At 56.9% G+C, this 19,255-nt stretch overlaps 2 protein-coding genes across 7 annotated transcripts in view; one reads left to right on the top strand and one right to left on the bottom strand.

The window, feature by feature from the left end:
- PDCL (phosducin like) overlaps positions 1–19,255 on the bottom strand; it is a 242,491-nt gene that overhangs the window by 20,030 nt on the left and 203,206 nt on the right. The window lies entirely within an intron of this gene.
- DAB2IP (DAB2 interacting protein) overlaps positions 1–19,255 on the top strand; it is an 85,065-nt gene that overhangs the window by 6,579 nt on the left and 59,231 nt on the right. For 2 of the 6 annotated variants that reach the window (XM_063316552.1, XM_063316551.1), the window contains exons 1-2: positions 11,476–11,826; positions 18,042–18,145. In XM_063316552.1, coding sequence (XP_063172622.1) covers positions 11,788–11,826; positions 18,042–18,145 — 143 coding nt within the window. In that variant the 5' untranslated portion in view covers positions 11,476–11,787. Of the gene's footprint in view, positions 1–4,350; positions 4,488–11,475; positions 11,827–18,041; positions 18,146–19,255 lie in introns of those variants that run through there. The other 4 variants (XM_063316555.1, XM_063316550.1, XM_063316548.1 and 1 more) reach the window with 3 other exon arrangements.

The raw sequence follows: 19,255 nt of genomic DNA, 5'->3' as shown, positions 1-19,255 counted from the left end.
AAGGGGGCTGATGTCTTCTTAGAACCCCATCCCTCCAGCTTGGGGCTGATGAGGATGGAGAGAATGAAATTGTTATACCCTGCTCCATTTTGCCTATTAAAATTTTGCCTGCCAGACACCTATTAAAGCCCTCAGGGGGGGGGGGTGCAGGTATCTGGCTGCTGGCTGCAGGTGGCTGAGGGCCCAAGAGCAGAGGGCCGACACTCCCCGCACGGGCACAGCTGCTGCCCGGTCCTCTTCTGATCTTCCTGCCAGGGGTGCAGAGGGCTCCCAGCTGCTGCGGGGCACTGTCTGTAGCCTCCATGACCCCATGGAGTCCTGGTTACCAGGGGAACGCTGGTAATCGGTTCTGCCTGGGATTCTCAGCTGTGTGACTGGTAGGGACATCGCTTTCTGCTGTCCTCCAAAGGCAGTGGGTAGCACCGTTGGAAGCTTTCCGTGGATTGAAGGCATCTCTCCCCCTTCCCTCTGAGGATGGCAAAGTGGCCTTCCTTCCCCACTTAGCTATTGGGGCAATACAGTGTTCTTGGCCCTCGTTAAACGTCTTCCTGAATTGGGGAAGGAAGCAGGAGGGAAAGAGGTCTTTTGAATGATGCTGAGCTCGGAGAAGCACCTGATGCGTGGGCCACGGAACGTCAGGTACGCCAAAAGCAACAGCACTCTTTGTTTGTTTGTTTTTCGGGAGCCCGAAAATCAGGTGTGACGTTATATCCTGGCCAGGTTTTCTCTAAGCTGAGAGATTTCCTGGTGGAAGAGTCATTGACAGCGATTAGCGATTAGTGTTCTGGCTTGCAAAACAGGGACCTTGAGAGAAAGTGAAACGGAGAGGATTGCCCTTGACTGCTTTTGAGCGTATCTGTGAACACCCTGGCACTCTCTGGGAGAAGCTTTGCCTGTTCAGATCTTGGAGGGAAAGGGAAGGAGCCACAGCCAGTGAAAGGCCGCCTGAGCGTGTGCCCGGTGCCAGCTCTTTGCCTGTCTGGGGGGTTGCTCTGCCAACGCATAATCTTGTGGGGCTTGGAGCACTGGCGATATCCGAGTCTGGAGCTTTGTCAGGCCCTCCGCCTGTTTTGCTGCCCAGGGCAGTGAGAGAGCCGAGCAAAGTGCAGGGGGTCACCCCCCCTTGGAGCGATGGAGTTCCAGTCCCATTGGGGAGCAGTTGGTTTTCCAGGCCAGAGCTGAAGGTGCCAAATGTTGAACCCAGGGCCAGCAGCAGCCCTTCCTGTGAGCGAGCAGGCCTTCCAACAGGAGCCTAGAGAGTCCCGGCTGGCCCTCCTTAGCATCCTGCAAAAACGGCCCTGGCAGGCTCCAGCTTCACCAACAGGATTCCCCTTCCTTCTCTCCCACTCCCCGATTTGTGATGCGCAGTTCTTCCTCCAGAGGGCAGCAGAGGCACAAGCCGTCTGAATGCCAGGTGGTCTTGGGAGAGGTTCTGCCAGGGTGGGGTGAGTCTTTATTCCCCTGGTGACCCTCCCGAGGGACAGCCAAGATGGAATAAATTATGTTAACCACATCCTGCCGAACAGCCCTTCTCTGGGTACGTTGATTCCAGACATGGCCAAGCATTTGGCGTGGGGAGCCCTCCTGGCCCCAATTCCGTGGCTGGTCTCCTCTTGCTGAGCAGCTGCCTCTGAACCAGGGGGAGCCACTGCAAGGTCCCTGTCCTCAGTGAGGAGCGTGTACCAGGAGCGTGCTGGGCGGGCAGCTGCAGATCTCCTGGACACGAATGCGCTGGGCAGGGAAGGTTGTGCGTTGGGCACTTAAACGTACCCTGGCTTGGGACTCCGTGCAAACCTGACCACTGTCTTAGCCAAAGAGCTCAAAATAAGCCAGGAAGCCACAGGGTGCAAAAGAGTGAGCTGCGTGTGCCGAGGGAGCGGAGCGGGGCGGGGGGGGGGGATGCTCAAGGAGCCCATTTGTGGAGGGGACTGAAATCCCGTGAGTGAATTTGTGTGCCTGTAAAGTATTTACATGGCTCCCTTCAAGAATGTGGAAAATGGGTGTGTGTGTGTGTGTGCGGGGGGGGGGGTCCCTCAGTAAACGGGGACATCTGCTTTCGCTTGGGGAGGCAATCCCACAAGAAGGATTGTGCCCCCGCTCCAAATGGGAAGCAGGGGGTCCAGGTTCTCTCCTCGTCTGGGCCGCTTCGCCTAATAAACTTTCCTAAGGGTTTCCTTTCATACCGTGGTGGCAGCCTGAACCCTAATCTCTCGCAGATGACTTTTTTTTCTTTTATAGGATGCCAGATCAAAATGGGGTGGGGGGTGGGAGCAGGTCCGTTGTGCGGTCCTTGAGACGGGGAAAGAGCTGTTCACGCTTGATATTCGTACCAGACGCGGTTTCCAACGTCCGGAGCAGGACGCAGGACCGCGCTCCCCTCAGAGACAAAGGGCCTCCGAAGCGACTGGGGCCGTTTCGCCTGGCTCTCCCATCTTGGGTGCCTTCGCTTGTGGGCGGAGAGGCCCTCCGTCTCCACCCGGCTCCGTCTTGTGGGGTGTTACGCTGGCCGGGAGGAGATGAGCAGGAGCTGCTCTGGGGAAGCGGCTTCCCGGCTCAGAAATAGCCGGCGGGGGGTGGGGGGGGTAAAGAAATTGTGCTTGCTGCGAGGAGGGAGCGGATTCTGGTCCTCTTTTCAGATGGAACCCCCCTCTGGCTGGCTGGCACTCGCAGTATCTGGACTGGGCTGAACCGCTTTGCCTCACTGACCTCCGACGGATGGGCGGGGAGAGTTGTGAGTTGCTGCAGAGTGGATCGGGCCACGGGTCTGCCTGGCCGTGTCTTTGGCCTCCCATGCGGGGAGCCCCCGGGAGGGCCGGCAGGCCACAGCTTCGGGGTCTGGAGAGAATTTTGCCTCTGCAGCAGACGTGGGGTGCATCGCTCCCTCCCCGTCCCCTTCCTCCTGCTTCCACAGGTTTCCACACTGAAATTCACTTGACTTTTGAGTGCTGCTTCCAGGGGATGATGGGACCTCCGAGCAGATGCAGAAGGCTGGAGGGTCACAATCCTGCAAGGGCACATGCCCCCCCCCCCTTTATTAAATTTGGGGACTGCTGTCCCAAGAGACTGTGGGATGCATGCATATCTTGCGATTCCCTCGAGCTTTCGTGCCACAAATAAGCAGGGTTTAGGCACATCCCAGCTGGCGCGGGGCTGGGAATGCTCCCAGAAAGAGGGCAGGATTTCCAAGTTACCTTTCTCAGCAGCTTTTGTGGCCCAGAGAGCTAGGGAGGCCTCTGTGACCCAGCTGCCCGCTGGATGGCTTGACCCGGATGCCATGTGCTGAGGAGCTCTCTGGCCCTCAAAAAGTTTCTTGGGATTCTTTCAGCGGAGCTCAAAACCTGGCCTGGACTACCCGGACATGCCAGTGCCTGAGCAGCAGTAGAGAGGTTCCCTGCCTGCCATCCAACCCCCAACCCCTGGTTCTCAGGAGATTTTGGAGGGCTGATGCCAGCACACAGCTCTTCCCACAGGAGCTGGGAGTAGAACCTCCATATTCAGGAGCAGCCTACCTTAAAGCAGCAGCTGCTTTTCAGTATGAAAAATGAAGAAAGGCTGCTGCCGTTGTGTCCCTCCCCTGGGCTTCTCAGGGCACCTAGTTAGCCATTGTGGTCCAGCAAAGGTCTCCTTATGCTTTTGCTGCACCAGCCTCCACACCTGCCCCCTTGGGCATTGCCTGCTGGGTCGTTTCTGCCCCTGGAAAAAAGTGACCCGCGGAATAAAAGTGACCCGCCGGCCTCCAGTGGTGGGTCCTCTCTCCTGACCAACGCTGGAGGGACGCCGGGCATGTGCCCACAGGTTGCAGCGGCAGCTTTCGAGTTGGCCGGGCAGGCGGCCCTGTTTGGCCCTGCAAGAACGCGGGTGGGGGGCTCTGAAAGCCAGACGGTTTGCTTTGAGGGCAAGGCTGGCATTTCGCAGTGCAGCAGCGCCCCGTCAAAGGAGGGCCGAGCTGAAGGGGGAGAGGGTGCCTCGGAAGCAGAGGGAAGCGGTGGTGGCGATGGCGAGCAGCGGGCAGCTGGGCCTCCGAGGCTCCTTTCCCCAGTGTCCTTCTGCAGCAGCCAGAATCCAGCCCGGGGCTTCCTCCCGCCCCAACTTGCCCACATTTCCAAGCCGCCTTCCTTTTCCCCTTTCCTCAAAAGCTTATCTTTCAAGGGGGTGGGGAGGGGAGGGGAGGGGAGAGGAAGGACCGCAGGCTGCTTCCCCCCCCCCCGAGCCCCGTCCATGGCTGGTCCGACTCCCGCGGCTCGGGAACCCCCGGATCGCTCCAGCTGCGTCGGGCCCCCCTTCCTCGGGGGTCGCCCTGCTCCAGCCGCCTCCCCCTGAGCCCCTTGCGAGGTTAGCGGAGCAAGCGGGGACGCGGCGGCGGGAGATGTCGATGAACGGCCGGAGAAGCGGCGGACGACACTCGTACTACCACCGCCTGCTCCGGCGGCCGCGGCTTCAGAGGCAGCGGAGCCGCTCGCGGAGTCGCAGCAGGCCCTTCCGCCGGGGTAATGCCCTCTCCGCGGGTGGCTTTCGGGGGGAGATCGCCAGACTGAAGTTGGAAGGGAGGGCGGTCCCCGCTCCTTGGGAAGCAAGCCGGGGGACTCGGGTCCGGAGGGAAAGAGGCGGCGGCGGGGAGCCAAGCAGCCGTTGGGGGTCTCGGATGGCCCCGAAGCCTTTTGGGGAGGCAGGCTTCGGAGGGGCGCGGGCCCCTTCCCCGCCGGGGACCGCGGGCCTCCTCGCAGAAAGCCGGTCCTCCCGAGGGCGGTTTTGCCCCCGCGCGGGTTGGACGGCCCTAAAGAGAGCAACCCAGGCGTTGGGGGCGCATCAGCTTCGTCCTTACGCAGAGGTCAGCTCTGGGCAGATCGTGGTCTGTTAATTATCCCGGATGACAAGCGCTCTTGTGCTGGCGGTTGGAGGAGACGCCGGAACGCGCTGCTGTTCGGGAGGCGGCCCTCGAGAGCCCCGTCGGCGCCGAATTCCCCAGGTGGTGCCGTGCGCTTTCTCGGCCCTTCCGGACCCCGGGCAGAGCCCCGCCGGCAGCAGAAGAGCCCTCCCCAGTTGGGCCGGGGCCAGGCCCTGCTTCCCGGCGTATGTGAGGAGCGGGTGAGGGCGAAGCGCAATGACCCGGAAGGCCTGGGGAGGGAGGCGCTGCTTCGGCGGACTGTTCCGGGCCCGGCTGGTGGAGGCTGCTACCCAGTAAGTCGGACTGGCCGGGAAGGGAGCTCGATGGGTGTGGGGGGATGATGCTGGCCGCACCTGTCTGGCTCCGAGAGCAGCGAGAGCGCCAGGGGGCACTCCCCCCCCCACCGCTCCTGTCTCACTGCTGGGCGTGTGGCTCTTGGGGTGTAGCTGGTGAGGGGCCCTCGATGGCCCCTGCAGAGGCTTTTCCAGGTGGGCTTCTGTGCTGCTCCTCTTCCACCTCCTCTTCCTCCTTCCCCTCTGCCTTCTTTCTCTCTTCCTTTTTCCTTCCTTCCTTCCTTCCTTCCTTCCTTCCCTCCCTCCCCCCCTTCGCTCATTCGACTCCAGGCAGCCGCTGACCCAGTTGCAGTGTTAAAAATAAGCTCTGCTTCTGCGCCTTTCCTTCCAGGACCCCAAGTGCTCATTCCAGCCAGCGCACATGGAGGCAAATGAAATTTGCTCAAGACTTCTTGTTCCAGCTTGGCCCTCTCTCTCTCTCTCTCTCTCTCTCTCTCTCTCTCTCTCTCTCTCTCTCTCTCTCTCTCTCTCTCGTTTTTTTGCAAGTACATTTCCTCGGATCGCCCTTCCACGCTGTTTAGCCAGGGCTGCCAGCCTCACATCTCCTGGTGGAGACATGGGCCTCTGAACCTTCGCAAAGCGGTGAGCCACCGCTGGATTGTGGTGGGGACGCTGCCCTTTGCCACCTGGGTCCCCTGTCCATTTGGCCCCGCCTGGGGATGCTGACCTTTGGCCTCCTGAGCAGGGCTTGGCCATTCAGGTGGCCACTGGGCAGTGTTCTGCGTCCATCTGTGTCTCCCCCCCCCCATATGCTTCATGCTGAGAATGTGCTAAATGTAATGGTTTTACGCTTGGGAGGGGAGTTGGCCTATTTATGTGAACCGAACCAGGTGGGTTCATTTAAGATTTGCTGCGTGCTTCGAACCCAGAAAGTGAGTTAATTCCAAAACAGGGTCTCGCCTGTGTGGCACAGGCCGCCTGCGTGCGAGAGCAGGAGAGCCTCGTGCAACGAAACGGGGCCACCGTCAGCCAGTGGAACCTGGCCCCTCTTTCCTAGCACCTTCCCAAGCTGGGCTCAGGGAGGAATGGCTGCTTTCCGGTGGGCGGCGGGTGGTGCGGGCCTGTCTCCCCGCTAGGCCTCCGCTGCCTGCAGAGCTTTCCAAACGGCCAGGCGGAGGAGGAGGAGGGGAGGCAGAATAATGTGGCTTTTCCTTCTGGATAAATCTTCGGCAGGATATGTTTTTCAGCTGCCTGGGGTGTGTGTTTCCCCCACAAGCCTTTCCTCGAGCTGCTGCCATTCTTTGAGGGTTTGGCTTCTTGTTCTCCTAATGGAGCAGCTGAGAAAGGGGAGCCTTGGCAGATAAGGCCATTTCGCCTGGGCCAGCTTGCTGCTGCAAAGGGGCTGGGCCGGGGCTTGGCTTCCAGCGTCTCTGGAAAGGGCACAGAATTGCTTCGGGCGGCTGGTGTTGGTGAGAGCCATAAAGGCCGAGGGGAGGGGGCCCCGGTCCGTGGCTGGCTGGCTGGGGGCTCCCTGGAGAGCCCATGCATGGGATCTGGGGGAAGGGCAAGTTCCGTTCAGCAGGGGCTGCAAGTTAGGCTGTGGGGAGGCACACAGCACCCCCCCCATCTTTCTCTCTGGGCTCCTGGGGCAGCGTGAAAACTGGGCAGTGTGGGAAAGATGCGCATTTCATGCGCTCCCTGCAGCTCCTCCAGCCAGACCGCACCGGAAATAGAACGGAGCAAGATCGGAGCCGGTCAGGGCTCCTGGGCCGGTCTGCTGTGATAGAACCCCCTGGTTTGGGCGGGTACAAAGGGGGCATGATTCAGCTGTAATAGAGTGGAGCTGGGGATGGGGGAGGCTTGTGGCATCCCGGAGAAGACCCTTCCCTCCCTCCCCCTTGGCAAGCAAGGCTGCAGGAGACTCAGGGGTTTGGGGCATGTTAATATAGTCAGGTTTTTAAAAAGAGGCCTTCTTGATCCTCTGCTCTCTTTGGTGGCCAGAAGAGGAGGCTGTGCTAAACTGGGCTAACGCTGGGCCTCGCAGCCATCCTCCCCCGTAGGGGCCATCGAGCCGCCCACCTTGTCCTGTGGCCTTGAGACCCACAAACTGGCCCCCGAACCGTCATGTGGGGATGCTTCCTGGGCCCTTGGGTTGCCGCGGCAACCAGCGGCATTCATCTCTGATGATTAAACAGTATCCATGGCAACCAAGTGAAGAGTTGGGGAGTCAACCTGGTTTCTCTCTTCTCCCTGTCCACCTTTGGCGTCTGCAGCACTCTGAGCAGGACTGGCTCAGAGGAACCAGCCAGCCACCCTGGGCAGCGTGTGGCGAGGCCTGGCAGAGTGCCAAGGGGCTGAGCCCCGCTCCCCCAAGGAGGAAGGCTGGGCAGGGGCCCCGTTTCAGGGAAGAGCTCTTCAGCCTCAAGGCCTTCCAAGTCTGCTTGGACTGGCCAAGCTGCAGGCGGCCTTGAAAAACGCAGCCGTTTCCTTGACAGTGGTCACCCGTCTTCTGGCGAGCCCATCGCCTGCCCCTCCCAGAGCAGCCTGTTCCACTGGCAAATTGCTCTCAAACTTCAGAAATGTGAGTGGTCGGCTGAAATCTGCTTTCCCGCAATTGGCAGCTCTGGATAATCCTGTCCACCGGAACGGCCCTTTGCTGAGCTGATGATCACGGTCACCTCTCTCTCCCACGGGCCAAAGGTCCCCAGCTCTTGAAACCGTGCCTTGCTTTCCACTCTTGTCCGCTTCCACCTGCGTTCGGGGAAGGCCCACCCATAAGGTGCCCCTTTTAAAAGTTGTCCGGAATTTCCTCTTCATTTGTTCATTTGTTTGTTCGTTCGTCCAATCATTCATTCCATATATAGAAATTGCTTGCCCCAGAGGCAGAAATCCAGTCTTGAGCATTGCTTGGCCACCCATCTTTCCCTCCTTCAAATTCTGCACCTGGGGGAATGGTCATTGGGCACTGCAGCCCGAATCTGGCTCAGAACTCTTGGCTGTTCCAGATGGAAAGGCTAACATTGCCCGCCCCACCCCCCGCATCATTTTCCTCACATGGAGCAAGAAAGCGGGGGATTCGTTTAGGAAATTTGGGAGGTGGGAGGAATTCACCAAATGGCCCCCATCCCAGCAAGCGGGGAAACAGATCGCTGGGTTCCTGCCCGCGTCCCACCTTGCCCGTCCCAGTCACCTTCGAGAAATGAAGCAAACCGTAACTTCCGGCTTGGGGAAGTTGTGTAGGAAGACAGGCCAGGCTGCAAAGAAACGGGGAGATTTTTCACCCTATTCAAATCTGTCTGAATGGAGGGAGAGGCGCTTTTTCTCGGAAAAGCAAAAAGCCGTTTGGGAAGGGTTCCCGCTCAAGAGCTGCTATTTTCCTGCGCCTACGCTATAAACACGTTCTCTCCCCCCCCCAACAGACAAAATACAGGATTTCTTTTCTTACCAATATGAGCGGTTTATTAAATCCTGCCGATAAATGTGGACGGCATTTATCTCGGTCAGAGCGGCCCTGGGCGAGCTAATCTGCCATTTGTCGGCTGCCCATTTTCAGCGCTGGCGATGCCATCTTCCGCCTCTCTCGGGTGGAAGGGAAAGAGGCCTCGTATACCAGGGCGAGATCAGAACGGAGCTCCCTTCCGAGGCGGATCTCTCACGTCCCGAGACGAGGACTCTGCCTCTGTGCCCCGGGCCCCGTGTTCCCCGCCATCCGAGCCAGGGCAGCAGTTGCAGGCAGCAGCGATCTTCTCGGGCCAGCGCTGGCAGTGCAGTCTTGCGTGGCAGGCCCCGGCTGAGCCCTCTCTCATCTGGCCAGCCGGCAGCTTCCGGTGACCCCTGTGTGGTGTGAACTCCCAGGCTGGAGAGCAGGGAGTCCAGGTGGCCCTCTGGCTGGCCCTGGAGGGCATGCTTTCCCTGTGCCTGAACGGTGCCAGCCTCCAGTGCCCAGGAGTCGGGCTTCCAGGTCAAGCAGGGCTGTGGTATCTCTTGTCCTAGAATCTGCTTGGGTCTGGTTGTGATTCCCACCTCAGCAGATAACTGAAGTCCACCGGTGGTCTTTCTCTGTTCGGCGGGGGGCGGACCAGAAACTTTCCAGCTGCCTCCAAGCCAGCAGCCACCCGGGTCCGCTTGTCATGGGGCGGGGCGGGGGGGCGGGGGGAAGCCTGACGTGCTGAGAGACTTGATTATTTTTTAATAATTCCCCTCCCAGCTGCAGGGGAGAAAACAGATGTTTGAGTCACAGCACTTCATTAGCAAGATGAGTTAAGTCCTTGGCATGGTCTTGGCTCAGATTCATCTGCGCAGCAGGCCAAAAAGGCCTGACTCGGAGGGTTGGGAAGGAATAAAACGTTGCAGAGGGTGGCAGCCAGCGGGGCGGAATGGACGTGTCCAGCTGGGCAGACCCCAGGAGGCTGGCGGCAAAAGCAAGAAGCTGCATCGGGCTTCAGCCCCTGAGATCCCAACCCATGTTGGCTTGGAGCCTTCTCCTCTGGGGGAGCAGGTTGCTCTGCTCCGGGGGTAGAAACGGTTTGCTTTGCTCCTGAGGAGGAGACCAGGCTGTCTGGTGTTAGCGGGCAAACAGCCTGGCTTCCTGTGAGATTGAAAAAGGAAAAAGGCCAGTCACGCAAGGGGGAAGGGTTCCCGCATTTGCAAAATTTCCCCTGCCCACTGCTGGAATGATATACCCCTCCATTCATTCTCAAGCCTTCCACGGAACTAGAAACTTGGCTGGTTAGATTCAGAGATCCTGTACTGTGGGAGAAGGAGATCTGTTCTGTTTAGATATTCCCCGTCCCCCTCCTTTTGCAGCTGGCCTGTGGAGAGGAAGAGGAAAAGAGCTGCTTGCTGGCCTGAAATGCTCTGCCTGCCTCCCTCCCATGGTCTGAGATCTGCTCTGCAGGAGAGGGGGCTGCCCCAGTGGAGACTGGCCTTGGCACGGCCCTGCCTGCCTGCCTGCCTGTCCTCATCAGCCCTCAGAGCTTTCAGGCAAAGCTTTCAGCTTCAGGGAGACCCACAATTTGAAGCCGTTCTGGAGGTTCCCTCTTGGGTGGAAAATCAGAGGGAGTGTCAGAGTTTTAAGATGAAATTTCGTTCCAGGGGGCAGGGGGAGAATCTTCACCCTTGTGCCAGTCCAGAGCAGGTGCCTTTCTTGCGTGAGCTAGAAAAGAGGCTTTGGTGCCCTCTGGCGAGGCAGAGACCTCATTTCCGCTGGGATCTGGAGCGCTCACGTTCCTCACGTTCCAGAAGGGGGAAATGGTGTGAAGGACAGTTGAAAGGGTGGGTGAATGTCCTGAGAGCCCTGATGCCAGCGGGATAATTTGGCAGATGGGAGGAGGAGAAAGGAGGTCTTCCAGGCTCTTGTAGGAAATGTAAACAGTGCTGGATTTCATTACAGTGCTGACAATGTAAACAAAACCTTCCCAGGTGTGGCTTCGCAGGATTGTTCTCTCTCGTGTCTGAACTTGACTTCAGTTAGAGCCAGGAGAGAGATTTGGTTGTGTTTTGCCTTCCAAACCAGAGGCAAAGTTAGAGTGTTCTTTATAACTTTCCTGCACTTTCCAAATGCAGTTTGCTAAATCCAAATCTGTCAGAAGTGTTTTAGTGGAAATGCACGTACGCAAGTATTGTTGATCGGGAGATGCATATAGGCTGGAAAGCATGCGTGGAGTGAGAAGTGGGACCAGCAATGATGCCCGTATGGAAAGAAATGAAACAGGAAACAGGAAAGGGAATGCGGAGCTGGAAAAAAAAGAGACCCTGCCCTCTTTGGCTGATCAAAATCTGCAAGGTTAGGAAAGGGTGTACCGTGTTGTGCCCATCCTAACAGCTCCCCATTTGGATACTTCCACGGAAGGTTTCCAGTGAATGGGCAATAACTATTTGGCCACAGAGCAATTTGCAATAAAGATCCTTGCTTAGATAAAGAAGGTGCTGCTGAGGTCTGTGAACTTAGGAAGACAGCTCTCTGCCCAGGAAGGGGAACATTTTTTCCCACCAGCCCCTTTTCCCCTGCACAAGAGTTCTGCTTTGAGGGACCGCAAATGTGCCAGGGACAAATTCTTCCTGAAAAGTAAAAGTAGAAAATCTCCTTTCCTTCGGCTGTTTTTGTTTGGAGCCCCAAATGGCACAGATGACGCACTTCAGAGGGAGGCACCTGAGCTCAGTTGAGGTGATGCAGCTCCTTTGGCGGGTGGGGGCGTGGCCAAGGCAGGACAGGTAAATCCAGTTCCACCTGGCTCTGCAGAAAGGCCTGCCCCTTTTAGAGAGAGTGGAGGGTGTCAGAATCCTCCTGCCAATGGATTGCCCAGGAGGGAGGCATCAGATGACAGGAGAGCAGTTTTCATTGGCCAGGGAGCTTTGGAGGAGAACAGGGTGCCCATCTGTGTCCTGGCTGGTGCCACCAGCCGTCCCCAACTCCTCTGGCTCCTGACCTCCCCTGAGCTGACAGCCAGTGGACTTGCTCCAGGCCTTTCTTTCCAGCCCTGGATCTCCCTGGGGCTGCCTGTCCTCTGCCACCTTCTGCCAGCCTTCCAGAGCTCGGCCCAGAAGCCTGTTCCGCCACCCAATGAGGTCACCTGCCATGAAGCTCTCTTTGGAGCTGCCCAGCCTGTCATGGCATGTGGGGTACTGACGGGCGCCGCTTCCCCTTCGGTGAGTCAGCCTTCAGGGGCACCTTTTGGGCAGGGTGAACTTGGCAGAGGTCGGGGTCCCCTCCCTGCCAGGCTGGTGTTGGCTTCCCAAGGCCTCTGTCAGCTTCTCCGTGGCCTGTAGGAACAGATAATCGAATTTGTCCATGGGCAGCTGATGCTCCAGGGCATCCTCTGGGGTGGGGAGGTGAATCCGCCGCAGCTGCGGGTCGGAAGCCACTTCAAGGCCGAAGCAGGAGGGCTCCCAATCTCCCCCCTTAGACGCCAGGCTGGATTGCCCGTCAAAAGCCCCGTCTGCTGGGGGGGGCGGCATTTAACACCAGAGCCACGTCTCCATTTGCCCCCTCGAGCCGAGCCCCCTGAGCAAGCATCCGGGAGGGTCCCCCGAGAAGCCAACCAACATTTTGGCCTCTTTTCTGAAACATCACTTTCTGCTGCTTTACATGCTAGCGTGTTTCAGTTTCGTGTTTCTGGAAGTTTTGGTTGTTGTTGCTGTTGTTTATTTCTTTTGTGTTGTTTAGCAAAGTTTGTGAAATGTTGCCCTGCTCTTAAGCAAAAAGATACTAAGATAAAGATGTCGGTAGTCTGAAAAGGAAGATAGCAAACATTCCCCATTCCTCGGGGAGGGATGGGCAGCCAGGAGGGAAATACCACTCAAAAATGCCTCTTTGTGACCCCACCCCCAAGTAATGGTGCTTGGCAGGGGGAAAGGGAGAGTTAGGGTTAGAGACATGGGCTGCGTGTTCTTAAGCTTTGCTGGCTCATAAGAGGCCGTCCCACATACCCGTTTGCAGCAGCTTGGAATCAGAGATAGACTGCCTCTGGACATGGAGGTTCACAGTTCCCTGCCCAACAAATTCTAACCTTTTTATCAAACGCTTGTATGCTGTCATAGGCCCGCCCTTGGATTACCAAGGTGGACTGAGTCCTGTCATTAAGGTGCAGGAGCCTTTTCAAGCCTTGGGAAGCCAGAGAGGTGCCTGAAAATGCTAATTATGGTCTTCAATCGGGTGCTGCTGGGGACATCCTGGTGCCCCACAGCTCAGCTTCCCCGCTGGCGGCTTTTCTGGATGTGGAAGGGCAGTGGCACCCCCATTGGGTGTGTTTGTTTTTAGAACCAGGTTTGAAGTAGGACTATTTCCTATGCAGCAAAGACACGCAAAGCCTGAGTGTGTGTTGGTGTGTCTGAGTGTGCATTTCTCTAGCAGCAGCAGCTTTGTGAACAAAGGGGGTGAGACGCAGACCAGTGGTTCTGGTGAGCTGTAATGTCCACCCCACATTTGGCCTTCAAGAGAATTCCTGTCATCTGGGCAAGAAGGTGGGATGAAAAATCCTAGAATTTAAGAATCTGGTGGGTAGATCTGTGTGGGTCTGCGCAGAGGCTGTGACTCTTTGGTGTGTCTATGGCAGCTCCTAGTTTGCAGTCAAGAAATGAATCTAGCCAGGATGTCTATGAGCCTTCTGCCCAGAGGAGGAGGCTAAGCATCGGGGAGCTGAGGTGCCCGGCCATGACTGGCAAGCAACTGGGCCTCCCTGCCCACCCAATACCAAGCTCCAAGCCGCCCAGGGCCAGGAGCCCCCGCAGATGGGTATTTCAGCCAACGATTTTAATTTCAGCTTTCCTTGCCTCGGCATCTTATGCCCTCCTGATTTTTCTGCTCGCCCCCCCACAAGGCTAACCCTGTTCCAAGCAGCAATATATCACAGCAGAATGTTATTGTGGGGGCTTATTTGGAAAAGATGAAAATGCTGGCCCACGACTGCTGAATACTGAACGGTGGGCCCTCCTTTCAAGTGAACCTTCCAGAAATAATTTCAGGGGGTGCTTCAGAAATGGGGGGTCACTTGCCCTCAGCTTTTTGTCCTAAGCTCTTCTTTTCAAGACCTGTTCCGCCCCCACCCATCCCCGCGGTCTTTTTTTTTAGCCTGTGATTACGGCCAGCCCTTGCAAGCCCAGAGAGATCTGGGAAAGGAATTGCTCCATGCCGCAATCTGCGAAGGGTGCTCGGATGGAGGGGAGGGTGGGCACCAGCATGGGCGCAGGGTGGGAGAGATCTGGAGGATCCAGGTTTCCTGAGGATGGTCGGAAGGAAGTGGCATGTCCAGCTTGCAGGGGAGAAGGCGAAGGAGGGCCAGCCAGGCGTCCTTCAGATGTTGGAAGGGCTGCCCAGACAAGAGCAGCGGTTTGGCCACTGGAAACTAGGGTTAGGGTTACTGAGCAAGGGGGTGTGGGGGAGTCTCCTGTCCACCTTGGTGGGTTTCCATCTGCGGGGGCTCCTGGCCCTGGGCAGCTTGGAGCTTGGTATTAGGTGGGCAGGGAGGCCCAGATGCTTGCCAGTCATGGCTGGGCACCTCAGCTCCCTGATGCCTTGCCCTCCAGGACTCTGGATGTGAATCCTGATTTGGGGGGAATCTGGTTCCGCCTCAGCTCGTCCCATCCCCTTTGCATTTGAAATCTTGGTTTGGTTTGGAAAAAACCCACGTAGAATTGCAGAGGAGGGTTGCGGGGCCAGGCTGTTATGTGTTTCCCTCGGTGTTAGAAGGCAGCCTCAACGGCTAATGGAGAACCCCATGTTTTCCCAGGATTTGGCCCCGGGAGGTGGGGGGAACAGGGCATCTTAATGGGGCATATCTGTTTTTTAAGTCATCCCATGGACCCCCCTCTCTTTGGGGAAGGGGGAGATTCCAGCATGGGCCGTGTTCCAGTGCCTCCCAACTTCTAGAAGCTGTGGACCAGCTGAATCTGCTGCGGAGTCTAGACCCTGGCAGATGCCTTCTTGGTCCCTAGGCCATATACAACCCCCCTGCAAAGTAGGAGAGCTCTTGCATGGTCTATAAACCTCGGTGGTGCCCAGCAGCTGCTGGTCCTGCTGCTGTGCATAAGTCCTGGCTGTTTTGTTGTTAGAACTGGGGAGAATGAACAGGAACCACCCCCACTGCAATTCCTGACCTTCTCTCTGCTGCCCTGGGGCCTGGATATTGGCCCAGCGGTAGGACTCCATCAGCAGGGGGGAAGTTATCACCCAGTAAGGATCGGGCCTTACTGCAGTCCACCATCTCTGCTCCACCCTCAAGCAAGCAGAGCCTCCTTAGCATCTCATAGCACTGTTGCATGTTCATTTGTCCACATCCTGGCTCCAGAAGCCGGTGGATCCAGTGTGTCGCCTGCATGCCTCAGTGACCCGCCATTAACTTAAAACCTCCATAATGACACCAGGAGTCTTGGAAACTGGCAAATTTAGCTGTCGGGGCAGAATGGATTAAGAGGTGCAGCCACTGGGATATGAAAAGTCTTCCCCCTCGAAGGCTGGCTCAAAGGTGGAAAGTGGGGCCCCGCCCCCTTCCCAGCCTCTGCCCGCGTTGTTTGTTCTCACTGCTCCTGCCCACGTGGGCCTCGGCAAGACCGAAGCGGCCTGCTTTCAAGTGGCACAGCCAAAATGTAATTTCCCAGCAGAGGGCTCTTCCCGGTGACGCCTTTTGAGACTTGAGAGGGTCGCTCGGGTGCACGGCTAATACAACAGCCCCAGAAACTGGTGTTACTGCAGCTGGAGATTAGTGACTCCCTTTCAAGCAACTTGGAACGTTGCAGAAATCTGCACGCGTCTATCCGGCACCCTGATTTTCAAGGCAAGCCCCATCAGAGCAGCCTCAGCGTGCTGTCTCGGTGGTAGCGGGGCTGTGCTCTCCCCCTCCTTTTCTGATCGTTGAATGCCCAGGAATCCAGGGGTCCTCAGGATCTCCCTGCAGCCGTTGTTACTGCCCTCATGGAGGGAGGGAGCCAAATTCCTCCCATGTTTTAAAGACTCGGCGCAGGGGCCTTTGTGCCGGCCAAGTGGAAACAGAGCAGTTCCAGCCTGTTTGCCAGTCCCCACTTTGAGAGGAAAACCGTTGGCTGGACGGTGCCCCCTCGTTTCTTTCCCTGGCGCAATTCTCTGGCAGAATTCCAGTGGGGCCTTCTGGAGGGGCATCCTGATCCCTGCCCCGGTTGGGGGGGAGTCCAGCCTTGACCCCTCCTCCAGCCCCCCCCCCCCGCTTCCTCCCCAGGGCCGAGGAGAGCTGGGCCCCTTCTTGGAGAATGCCAAGCTGGGCGTGCACTTTGTCTCCTCGGGGGATACCCAAGAGTGGTTTTGGGAGGTGAACTGCTGCGTTCCCAGCATTGCTAGAGGCCAAGATTGGGGTGGGGGTGGCGATTATTTTTCAGGGGACGGCCAAATTCAGAAGGCCCAGATTCACCAGCATTTATTCCAGCTCCTCCTCATTGTTGGCCACTGTGTGGGTGGGTGTTTCCTTCAATAGGCACCATAATATGCAAAACGTTTTTGCCTAAGATACACTTTTTGGCAAGTCCTTTTCGCTGGTACCGTTCACTGACACACACTGTATTCCTTGTTACGCCTATTTTTGTGTGCACTTTTTTTTCCTGTAGCTGGTTTTTGGTCCAAGCCCTGGATGTGGAACTCAGTAGTTTCATGTGAAAATGTGTAGTGGCCAAATTTCTCCTTATTCCTGGAAAACTCTGAAGGGTCCAAGGTCAGGTTATTGGAAAACCCTGTCTAAGTTAAAGGGCGGCTTTTCAGATGGGTTTGGGAAAAGACCGGAAGAGGCAGCATGACACTTGCACGTTGGCTATGGCAGAGGAGGCCGAAGGCCCCCTTTGCGTGGCCCTTCGTGCCAGACCCTCCTTTCAGGCCGCCTTGCCCCCTGATTTGTGAAGCTCTTCCCCCAAGACCTGCACAGTTGTGTTGTCTCTACACTGTCACAAGAGAAGTGTGCTTGGATGGAAGGCTCATTCTGGGCTTTGGGTCGCTGCAAAGATTGAACATTTGTGATCAGCCGCGCCTGCAGGTGAAATATTGTACTTGGCTGATGTTCACAAGTGTTTGGCGACGCATGGTGATCAGCTGGGCCTTCTGAGCGCCCCCCTCTGCCTCTTTCTCCCCTTTTACATTCCGGTGGTTTTTCAAAAACGAAGCGTGTTTTGATTCTGGCCACGTAGGATTGCTTTTCCTCGGAGATTGGTGGGACTTACTCTCAAGTAAGGCATCGTAGCAGGACGGCCATGTTAGATTACAGTGGCAAAAGTCAGAAGGCGTCTGAGAGCACCTTTTCTGACTAACAAGAGCTCTTAAACGGCATCTGCTTTTGTGGGCCACAGCATCTGAAGAACGCTTAACGCCTTTTAATGGAATATGTTAGTCAGAACAGGTGCAGCCAGACCTCTTCCGTTCTCACGCAAGGATGCCTCCGCGTGAGACAAATTAGCAGAGTTAAGATTGGAAGGAGAGATCCCCATAGAAACCTTTCTGGATCAATTCCACCAACAGTGGATCCACCTCATATTCTGTGCCAGCTGTAAGGTATGTACTGTGGAATAAAATGTCTTTTTTGCGTCCCTTGAGAAAGAAAAGGAGCAACAGGGAAGATAATGGGCAACTCCGAAGGCCAGGGAGTTCATATGAGGAGAATTTTGGAACCGTCACTAAGTGAAGTGTCTGTTTTTCTGGGAATGGCAGGCGTGTGAGTCATCAAGTGCTGGAAGACAGTCGGAAGGCCTGCTCCCTTCTTCTCTGCATTGTATTGCAGAAGTAGCGTCTTTTATTCTTTGACGCTCCTGTCTGCATCCAGCCCGCAGATCTTCCGGCTATTCCACACTTATTTTCAGCCTGAGTTTCCCCCCTCGACCATTATGAACTTCTAAGCACCTTGTGATATTGCAGCTGTTCAGATTCCTAGCTGGAGAGAGAATCATTCGTGGCCGTTTTCAGGGGCAGTTTGGCTGTGTCCAAAACACTGAGGGCAGGAACTGGGCGGCGGTTTTAATCCAGCTGGAACGCACCTTGCAGAAGTTTGCAAGACCTCATTGCTTCTACCTGCAGTGGGTGACATCCAGTCTTTCCCTCTCCACTAGGCAGGCCCACTTCTTTTGGAAGCTGGCAAAAGATACCTTGGGCCAGTCACATTTCCCATGATGCCCTTGTAAGTGTGGCTTAAGTGGGACGTTCTTGGTAGTGAAACTCTGTGGATTGTATTTCTCACCCCTGGGTGTTAATCTGTTTCAACCCATTGCTGATACCTCGGTGGAAAGAGGCTGGGGAAGATGCCCTTCTTGTGTTTCCCAAGAGCCCAATGCTGCTCTGCTGGGGAGCGGGCTTGCAGGGGGGCAACTGCCATTCTTGCATGCCCTCCCCAATATCCTTTTCTTCTTTGTGTCATTCGCAGACTCCCCGCCGGAGAGGACAGGGCAGAGACGTGGCATGCCTGGTGTGGCGCTTGAGAAGAACCCCAGCATGGAGCTGGCTGCCACCACCCCCTTCCGTGTCACGGTGAGTCCCCCTTTCTGCTCTCTGCACATGTTCTGGCTGCCTGCAGGTGGGTGTCCTGGGAACTTGAAAAGGATCAAAAGAAGGCAAGGGGCCCAGGGCGTGGCGGGTATCTAAGCCTCTAAGCACCTTTGGCCAATGCCGGGTTCTTCGCTGTCTCCCAAGCCCAGACTCAGGTGCTGGCTGGGGGTGATGGAGTCTTCCCATCACCCACCAGCCAGGGACCTTGGAAACAGCATCATTCCAGCAGGAGAGTGCGGGGCCTCCAGTTTGGGGGTCTTCAGCTGCTCTGGACTCATCTTCCAGAATCCCCTGCCCTGGGCCCTCCTGGGTGGGAGTGGTAGGTGCTGAGGTCTCAATTGACCAGCCACAGTTCCCCGGAGGATCTGATTTGCAGGGGCTCGCCTGCTTTCAGAACAGGGGCCCTCCACTGACCTCACACAAACTGTAGAAAAGCCACTGAGGAAGAGGAAGGTGGGGGCTGGAGGGAGGCCAAGCGTTCTCTGCTCGCCTTCCGGCGTTTCTTCAGTTGGGGGTCAAAGGGAAATCGTGACAGCAGCTGTTCAGAGGGGGCTGCCTGGCTGTGGTGCCAACCTGTCCGAGCGCCCAGTCTGCTCTCTTGTCTCTTGCATGGCCTTCTCAAGTGGCAGAGGGTTCCACAGGAGAACCGAGTTTGGCACTGCTTGGAGACGTGGGGGGGCTGCGTAAACTCCCTGGGTGGCTACACCCCCAGGTGGCGATTGGCTCCTGGCTGCCAAAGGCGGAACCACCTGAGCAATATAAAGGATTTCGCCCAGCCGGTCCTCTTGTTTGGTCCTGCTAGCCCCCCCCCCGCCCCGCCAAATGCAATCACTTATTGAGTTTGTCTCTGCTGGGGGGGGCAGCGCTTCCTTCCCCTGCCTACCTCCCTTCCGCAGCCTGACTTTTCATGGTTTTCCACTTGAAGAAACAATCCATCAATGAGTGGCTGGAGGGAGATCTTAATGGAAAGAGTCCATCCTTTTTGTTGGTGAGGGACGCCCATCCAGCTATTATTTCTGTTCGGTCGGGGGGCGGCGGGGCAGGCTGCTCCCTGAAGACCTTTTCGCTCTTTGCCTGGAGTTGAGGGGGCTG

The sequence above is a fragment of the Candoia aspera genome, chromosome 16 (genome assembly GCF_035149785.1).
Source record: "Candoia aspera isolate rCanAsp1 chromosome 16, rCanAsp1.hap2, whole genome shotgun sequence".
Lineage (NCBI taxonomy): Eukaryota > Metazoa > Chordata > Lepidosauria > Squamata > Boidae > Candoia > Candoia aspera.
Note: the sequence above shows the minus strand (reverse complement) of the source record. Positions and strands in the feature narration are given on the sequence as shown.